Source organism: Phoenix dactylifera, chromosome 2 (assembly GCF_009389715.1).
Source record: "Phoenix dactylifera cultivar Barhee BC4 chromosome 2, palm_55x_up_171113_PBpolish2nd_filt_p, whole genome shotgun sequence".
Taxonomy (NCBI): Eukaryota; Viridiplantae; Streptophyta; class Magnoliopsida; order Arecales; family Arecaceae; genus Phoenix; species Phoenix dactylifera.
Genome location: NC_052393.1, coordinates 11326742 through 11336179, shown reverse-complemented (window position 1 = coordinate 11336179; position 9438 = coordinate 11326742). Strand labels below are relative to the sequence as shown.

General features: G+C 36.8%; 1 protein-coding gene across 2 annotated transcripts; it reads right to left on the bottom strand.

The window, feature by feature from the left end:
• Window positions 1–403: 403 nt before the first annotated feature.
• Window positions 404–9044, bottom strand: LOC120107857. 2 transcript variants are annotated; one of them, XM_039121361.1, is made up of 5 exons: window positions 8684–9044; window positions 6853–7022; window positions 2792–2846; window positions 848–917; window positions 404–754 (listed from the first exon to the last, which is right to left on the bottom strand). In XM_039121361.1, the coding sequence occupies exons 1-5, from the start codon at window positions 8847–8849 to the stop codon at window positions 637–639; spliced, it is 579 nt and encodes a 192-aa protein (XP_038977289.1). In that variant the 5' UTR covers window positions 8850–9044; the 3' UTR covers window positions 404–636. The 2 variants fall into 2 exon arrangements, with proteins under 2 accessions (XP_038977289.1, XP_038977285.1); XM_039121357.1 differs by having other exon boundaries at window positions 406–754; window positions 2783–2846; window positions 8684–9043.
• Window positions 9045–9438: the final 394 nt, after the last annotated feature.

Here is a 9438-nt window from a genome sequence, read left to right as displayed (position 1 = left end):
CTCCTGACCACGATATGTGCTTATCCGATCAGCCAGTTTTACCTGAATCATTTTTGAAAAATATTGTGTATCCCAATGTAAAGTATTAATTGAAGCAATCCACCATGGCGTTATTCCGCTGCGTCCTTGCCTTGGGACATGCCGCTGCTGAAGTGGAACCGCATAAAGCCCCTTCACGACTACTCTTTTTTCCGGGGTAAACAAGGTCCATCAAACTAACCCGAAGACCATGCGAAGCCACAATGCATGGTCCTGATCAATAACAGGAAGGTAGTCCAGTTCATGTTTAAAATAAATTGCTGCGTTACAAATGAATGTATGTATGGAGAAGAGGAAGAGCACATTGATGCTTCACAAAGAACAGGATCATTTGTAGTCTCGCCATGATCAGCACGCCAATACATCATAGATCTCACGTCCATACCCTTCTGAAATTATAAAATGGAGCCTTACAAAGGACAGGAACACTTGCCACGATCAACAACCCAATACAGCATAGATGTGATGTCCAATACATCATAGATCTGATGTCCATACAATTTGGAGTTGTTCTCTAGCAATTATAATATTAAATAAACCTATTACAAAATGCAAAAGAATAGTTCCAGCTGTGCTTGTACATTTGAGGTTAGGTTTCTACTTGGGACGCCTGCGGTCATACAATATGTCATCAAAGTTATCTTTAATCTGGTTGCCCACTCTGATAAGGTTCTTTGCCACGCCTGAAGCCACCAGTCCAGCGTTCCTAGCAAACCTACATCATTATAAGTTTCAGTACTACCAATTTTCATTTTAATGACCACCAGAACCAAAGACTGTAAAATGAAAATGCAATCCACATGCTTACTTGCTGAAAAAGTCCTGCCCCGATGACTGTGTTGGTCTGTAACCTTGTGGATGAGAATGAACTCGAGCATCTACAAGATTGCCGAGGCATCAGATCAGAATAACAGCCTTTTGGGAGGGAAAAATCAACTTAAAGTAAGAACTTCTAGATGTTCCATAGTCTGCAAGTGAAGCATTACTGCCTCAATTAAATTCTCAGGTGTCCTCAAAGTTCTGTGATATGTCGTTCACAACAAAAGTTGGAAGGATCGTGTCACTAGGAGATCCTTCATATTTGACATGCTGCAGTTCTAGGCTGATGAGAACTGGATTCAGAGTAAATATACACATAAGATGTATGCTCATCATAAACAGCATCTTTTTAGAATTAGGAGATATTGTTTCAGGTGTGCTATGATGCAACAAATATGTACTCATACAGGGAAACCAAGGTTTTAAATACCAATATCGAACTCTGTACCATTTTTCCACTGAAATGGTATGATACCCGTACCAGTGATATATATTGAAACTAACAGCATAAAACAAATGAAAAACCATAAATAGCAACCAGTATGGTTACGATAATACCATCTGTATGCACCGGTATAAAGTGGAATGGTTAATACATACCAGTATGGAAGGTTTTAGTATCCCGGAACCCGTACAAACACTCTTTCACATCAAAACAGTTTATTGTCGACTGTACTGTCCTGTTTCGTCAGTATTCAAATCCATGAGAGAAACCGATATACTCTGGTCTATCGGTAGATTTTGGCTTTTTTCCTCTTTTCCTTTTTAGTTGCCAATTAATATACAATGCTACATACAGCCTTTTCTTTTCCTTTATTTTTTTGTGTGTGCGCAGATAGATGGTGGGTTTTGGTGGCCCACCCTCCCACAGTTAACTTCCATTGGGCTGCCAAACCCCCATCCTCCCACAAACACACACCTTTTCCATAACAGGGAGATTTCTGATTTCTCTTAAACAACAAATGATGAGGGTATATATCCCAGACTTCCTCATTTGTAGTGAAATCTTAGGGAGGTAGAAAGCAACCTAAATCAAGACTTACAAGGATTTAGTTTCCTAGACTGCAGTAGAGCATACACCAATTGTTCTGGAGCTCCAGACCTCCATCAGAAGTCAGTTCAGATGTCCACTAGGAAGAGCGTGTTCTCCTACCTTTTTGAACAAAGGAGAAAGGAAGTTTCTTCCTAATAACAAAAATGATGCTGCAGGAACAGCCTTAATAAAGCTCAAGCTAGTCATCAAAATATTAGGAGGAACTACTAGGGCCTAAAGCAAGTGCACTTAGGCTAAAAAGTTACAGAAAATATGTTTTTTTTTTAATTTTGCGAAAATTTTCAAAAGAGACTATTTACTTAAAAAATTCTGGACATTGTTAAGTACCGTCCATGACTCCATTCTGTAGATTTTTCACACACTTTCTTCCTGTTTCTGTCTTTCAACATTTAGTTCTATCTTCTTATCTAACTTCTCCTCTGCTTAACAGAATTAAAAGATCTACCCCGAAAGGTTGTTTGTTGAATATTTGTGGAATCTACAGACTAGCCCATTGTCCCATCACATGTCTACTAGGCAAGTGTGTCCCATATGAAAAAAGCCGCTCAAGAAATTTGGAAAATATTACCACTTTCATTTCCTATATTTCAATTACAGAGGAAGTAACACCAATTTAAATCCCACGAAAACTCCAAATATTAATCATTTGCCTAGCTTTCAATGAAACTGAACTTGTGTTTTCCAAGGTTCAGCTTTATATCACAAAACATCAACTAACTGATAAAGACATGCTTACTAAATATCTCTATGATATGCACCACAAGCTTGTAGTTGATAGATTTCATCAGTTCAAGACACATGCCTCTTAAGTATATATACAAGCATTAGTTGTGCTTCCATATAAATAAAGTTCTCCATATATTAAAATACCTTCCTTACTATGAGCATGAGCAGGCACATGATCAGCAGTTGACGGTCTTCTATCCATTAATATCTGCAACAAGGTTTACTTCAATTATTAAATTAGCAGTAAAAAGAGAGCACTCAAGTTATAATTTTTGCATGTAGTGTAAAAAAACATAGTTTAAACAGCTCAGCGCATGCTGAAAAGCTTGACAAAATATTAGTAAGAATAGAAATCTCAACAGTTCTATATTTCAAAAAAAAAAGAAGAAGAAAAACAGATGGCTTGATAAATATGACTACTTTAGACAAAGATTTCTGATTTATGTACTCTGAAGAGTAAATATAAGTACCATTCAAGTCAACCAGATAGAATAAATTGTACACGCAATGCTCATGACTAGAAATAATATAAATTCCAAAAGGAACAGGACTGTTAGAGAAGAATTAAAACTGCTAACAGCTATAAATTCTGTATATTATAAGTAATGGAAAATCAAAGCTTAGATTGATCTGTGATGTAAATTGACAATCAGCAGACAACTTAAAATATGAAATGCAAAGAGTAGTATATAAAGCAAGGTTCGTCGTCTCGGCACCAGATCCTGTACCTATGACACACTAGCACAATATTAATACGATACGGTACAAAAAATTTTTGGTACGCCATCCGTACCGGATACCGGTACAGTATGCCCCGTACCGTCCGGTTTGGGCCGATACGGCATACCATAATATAAAGTTATTAATAAAGAAAGCACCATGAATAGAAAAGTAGAATGAAAGATCAGAATAGAAACGATCAGATGAAGACACACGAAATTCAAAGTTGTTTGGATAATAAGATGACAATGGAGACATAATTATCAAATAATTGCAATGAAGGAAGATAAGATATCATTACTATATGAAAGCTTTGCAGGGAGAGATTGGCTCCATGAGGCACATAAATGCAAAAAAAAAGCACTAAATAGTTTAAAATACAATATATATGGTATAGAAAGTCATTGATAAAGAAACCATTGAAGAAATAAAGAATGAAAATTACAATACAAAATACGGCCAAATGACTGCTGAAAGGCAAAATTGCTTGAATAAAAATATTATGCAGGTCATATTTTCCATAACAAGATTTATCTATTGATAAAAAATTAACACCAGATAATCATTAAACATCCAAGCACAGTCCGTTACGGATGTGAATTATATGGGACATCACTTCTCTCATATATTCTATGATTTCAAGTAAACATTGACTAAAAGTCTGCTAAAGATTGTAAACTGTGCTAAAGATTGTAATAAATACGACAACAGTTAACTCATATTTGCTTATTCAATCTAACGTTATACCGAACCATGCCCAAGGTGTCAATTTAGAAAATCCAGCATGTGCTGACAAATCTGGCAAGTTGACAGGTCAGGCAGAAGTACAATACTGGTATGTTTTGGCACATACCAACCTGTACACCCAAATAAATATTTTGTTGCAACAAGTAAATAGAAAACATATAAACAGAAAAAATATATGTATCATATCTTATTCAAGATAATTTTATCGACTAATCAGTATTATCTAGATTGCAGCTGCATATCCTTTTGAACAAATAATATAGGTGAATTTAGCATTAAACTTTATGTGAGGTTCTTGAATGCTTTTATTATAGTTACGTGTTTAACCACGTGTGCATTCAGCTCAAGCCGGAACAATGGATGTGTTCTCTCATCCTTGAATTATATTTTCTCTCCAGAAAAAAAAAGTGTGCTCAAGCAAAAATCACAAATTGTTAATCAATATAATCCGAGAGAATATTCTCAAAGTTACTGCCTCTTATGCTCTCCTTCAGTGAAGCAATATATTTCTCATTTCCCAGACACCAAATATAAAATAGAGAATTCCTTTGCTTTTGGGGGGAGAAAAGATTTTACCTCATATTTCAACCTTAATTAATTATTTTGTCACATTTCTCATAAATGAATAGACTTAAATATCCAAGTCAGCAGCAGCTGAAGAGCTGATAGCAAAATCACATGTGAAACAGGTTCTTCAAATGAGAAGCAAAGCTAGAAAATAACATATAAATGGAGAATCTATTGACAATTTGACACCAATAGAAGATAATATTACATGCCCTGGAAAAAAAATAATCCACATTATGTTTAAATTATGCTTCGTAAACTTACATAGTGGTAGTATATAAGAAAAAGAAAATAACATCCAAAGCCTGAACTTGGCAAAACAATAAATATGGTGGTTGTATGTGCGACAAAATGCCAAAAGGTAGTCTCTCGTTGTGAAGTTATCCTGGAGTAAATGGGTTAACTTATTACAAAATCACTTTATTTTGGAGTAATCTTCTCCACCCTATCAGGTGGAATAGTTTACCATGAATTATCCCTAAACATAACTCTGCTTACTTCCAAAATACTTATTTTATCCTTGGGATGAAGTAGCTTGCAAAAGAGCTTATTCTGGCATGCTAAAACTAAGGGCAGCAAAATCCAACCTGCACCCACCAACTTGCACAATCTTGCCCGAAATAAATGTGTTTGGGTGAGATTTCTTTTAAATCAGGTCCACTCCAGGTCAACTTGAAATAAACCCATCTACAAATGGGTGGCAAGGTTTTAGAGAGTGATGAACAGGCTGGATTATAGGTTTATACAACTATGCTTTAATTTTTAGTTACATGTATGATTGAGTGAAAATTAAATAGGTTGGTAGGTGGCTATCAGTTCACATAAAATAACTGGGTTGGCTATGTGTCTACATTCTCCAACCTGATCATAAATGATTCACGTATGGGTTGAGAGTCTTTTGGTCCGAACTCGGCCTAGGTGTCGCTAGTTAAAATGGTCTTTAAGAATAGTACCCTGCAGCTGAATGGAAATATATACAAACATGTTATCCTATGAGAGCTTTAAATCATTTATTAATTACTGATTTGCATATAACATTAAGTGCAGCAAGTATCATGCTAATGAAGTGTCATGATAAAGTTGTTGCATAGTGTGTGATAATGATGGCATTTGTCACATCAAGTCAGTGCAATGTACCTAGGTGTAACCCCAAATGTTACATCACGTGCATTCCATGCATAGCCTACTTTGTATTGTTTAATCACTAGTTGCATCATCTATGCATGAAGCTGTTTTCTCAGATCATATTTTAGCATCTATAAAGTAATTATATAGCTTCTTATGATTTTTACATATAACTTGAGATTATTTTGCTAAAGTAATCATATGCTAGTTTGTTTAGCTTGTGTTTTGGAATTTCTTTAGATAAGTGCACATGTTTACGACTAGTTCATCAATAATTAACACACATCCTTAGGATGACTTACGATGCCAGATTTGGTATAATGGGTTAGAAATCATATTTGAGTCTTCAAAAGCATGCCTCTCCATGTATCCTATCAACTATAAAAGTAGTTGTAGCCTAATGTAAAATGAAAGGCATTTTCCTCTTCATATCTTGATATTCAACTTATGTAACCTTTTCAATACTGTGCATTATCTTGTGCTTGCGGAGTGGTAGATATGGTATATATATTTGCCTCTAACTAGCAAAAGCATGAAACAAGGTTCGTCATCTCGGGACTAGACCCGTACCAGTACCATCTTATTATAATGTCGGTACGCAGTATGGTACGAAACAGCGAGGCATGCCGAATGTCAGTACGGTATGAGACTACGCACCGGTTCGGTATCAGTACAGTACATTAAGTATGGTACGGTACCAACCAGTACGGAAAATCTTGGCACAAAAAGTGTTGCTTCTCTCTTCTCCTTAAATTGGGTTAGTGATGACTAGTGAGGCCAAATTGTTACCAGCTGCTATTCAAACTTTACAGTGGTAATTGACAACACAAGTCAAAACAAAACTTCTGTTGATGAAATTACTAGATCAACATTCGCAATGTAGATATGGCATATTATTTACAAATTTGGTTTCCTATGCATATTTATCCTATTATACATGTAGAAACATGATATTTCATACAGAAGGAAGCAAAAAATGTAGAAACAATCCAGAAATTTCATCTAAGAAATCATAAATAAATAAATAAAAAGAGAGAAGCATGTCTGATAAGAACCTCCAGGCCAGCACAAAATGGCAACTCAGGTTGCTTCTCTCCCTTCTCCACAGAGCTGTCTTTGTTATTTAAAAATACTGAGTAACCAACACAAGCATATTTGAAGTCTGACAGGCTATGATCTTCTTGAGTAGCTTCAATCTCTGACTCCCCAATGCTGTAGTTAGGTACTGGTAAAAGGTTCAAATGTAAGAATATTTAGTTTCTTCTGTAATAAATTGCATGACATAAGTTTACTAGCACGAGATCACAAAAATAAAGTTGAGTAACTGTAATTACTAAAAAATATTCTCTATATCGTTCTTCAATCAGATTATAGCTAATAGTAAAGTTAAGGTACAAAGTTGTTTGCACCATATCCTGCATGTACACTCAGACTAATGGGCTACCTATTTGCGCCATGTACGGTCGGGCCGATTGGCCATTGGGATTAAAATTTATTATGTGATGTTGGAGTGGTTGTATTGGTCCAATGGGTTGGTCCAGTATAGTCAGGAGCTAGTCATAGTTTAAGTTGGTTGAAGCGGGAAGGTCTAATCATTAAAGTCTAAAAAAAGTAACCGACGAAAAGAAGCAGGATGGTTGGAGGCATAGTAAAATAGGGGAGTGGGTGTAACCGACGACGATGTATATGCATAACCGTATTGGAAGTAAAATGGTATAAAAAAAGTGCCTGTAAAAAGAGAAAAAAGCCTCTTTTTCAGAACAATGAAATCTATCTTTTATGTTATCTTCTTTACATTGCTTTAGTTTTCACAGTAGATTTACAGTAGATCTAGGTAGTATCCGTTATCCTCAAAAGTTCTTGAAGTTTCAAGGCACTTGGACCCTATCTTGTCTTCCTCAAGTTTCGGCCGCAGGCCGGTGGCATCTGCGCAAGACCCTCGCTCTACCATTACCTTTCTATCCCATTTTCAACCAGAAAATAAGGGAAACAAAAGTATAGCAAAAGTGTGTGTGTGTGGGTTGGGGGAAGGGGGGCAGGGATGGGGGCGAAAAGAAGATCAAGCAACCACGTCTGTCTCCCTATAAACTATGAATCTGTGAGTTTGAGATCCATATAGGAAAAAAAAAGTTAGATAAAAAGATTGTTGTCCGAATTTGAACATCCACATAATGAGTACTTGAGTTCTTCATAAGATTCTGGATTTTATGTGGTAATTGAAACCAGTTCTTTCCCTGCACTTCATTATCGGCGCATATGCACTATGCAGTTTTATGCCAATCTTATTTGCAAAATAACCTAGAAATCGTAACAAGGTAACCCTAGGGGAAAAAAGATGCATAAAACAAGAAACAAGTCATATAGAGCAAGAAAAGCCGGAGGTACTCCCAGAATTTCCATAAAATACAGTGTCCGACAACATTTATCCTGGTTTTGTTCCTCACTGGATGAAACCAAATCTGGTTGAACTACACGATTAACAGCAAGAACAGTCCTTTACAAGACCATAAACGTCAATATTTCTTGATTCGTGAATTGATCTCTTTTCCCGGTACCTTAAAAGGCACGATCAATTACAAGGTTCAAAAAAAAGGAAGTTTCACAATTCATCAAGCGCTCACCCAAATACGAAAGAATAGTGAATAGATCTCTTGAAACTCGCCCTCTTTCCTCATTCACACGAAATCAATCGTTCGACCTCCTATTCATCTGCATGCATCATTTATTCCCCTTTAATTGGTTCTTTTAGAAGCAGAAAACCGAAAAAAATATTCTTTTTCAAATCATCGAGAAACAGCTTAACGAAATCTAATCAAGAACCCAAAGAATCTAGTAAAAAAACGACATCAAGGCCAGGGAAAAAGAAAAGGGCGAGAGAAAGCGAACCTTGTTGCAGGGTCCTGGTGATGCCGACGCAGAGGGGGTTGCGGGCCTCGGATTTGAGGACAGAAGAGTAGAAGAGGCATCCCTTGCAGGACTTCGCCTTGGGATTTGGGGCATGGGCGGGGCTTTGGCGTGGATCGCGACCCCCAACCGATGAATCCTCCTCCATCGCGCGAACTCGATTGTTCTCTTTCTCTTGCTCCGATTTGCCCCTTGCCCTAAAGTCCGATAATGAAGGGGTTATTCCACGCCGGCGAAAAAGACGAGGGGGATATCGCCTGCGCCCCGTGGGCAGGATTTTAGAAGCGCGTTGTCTGATATCGAGGTCCCGGACACGATAAAAAATAAAAAAAGATTCGGCTCTCCCCGAGCAAACGGAACGCGTTTTGAGACGTTTGTGTCATAAGATGGTCAGGAATGGGTTCGTATGCCCGGACCCAATCTGAACATAAAACGATTAATTGGGACCTCCAAATGATTAGGACATGTTTGGCTCACCATCGAAATCGAAACTCGAATAAATTTGACTGAAAATTAGAACAGTTAGATCCTCTCATGTGTTTGATTCATGAGTAAAGTGAAATTTGAATACATAGATTTGGAAGATTGAAACATTCCAATTAGAACTTCTTTCAACCAAATAACTGGAATAGGAGTCATTCATTTCTATGTCTATTCTAGAGTCCAACTTTCTTCAACCAAATATATCCTAAGTAAAAAAAAAAATTAGATAATTTATTACGAATCTATCCTCGTCT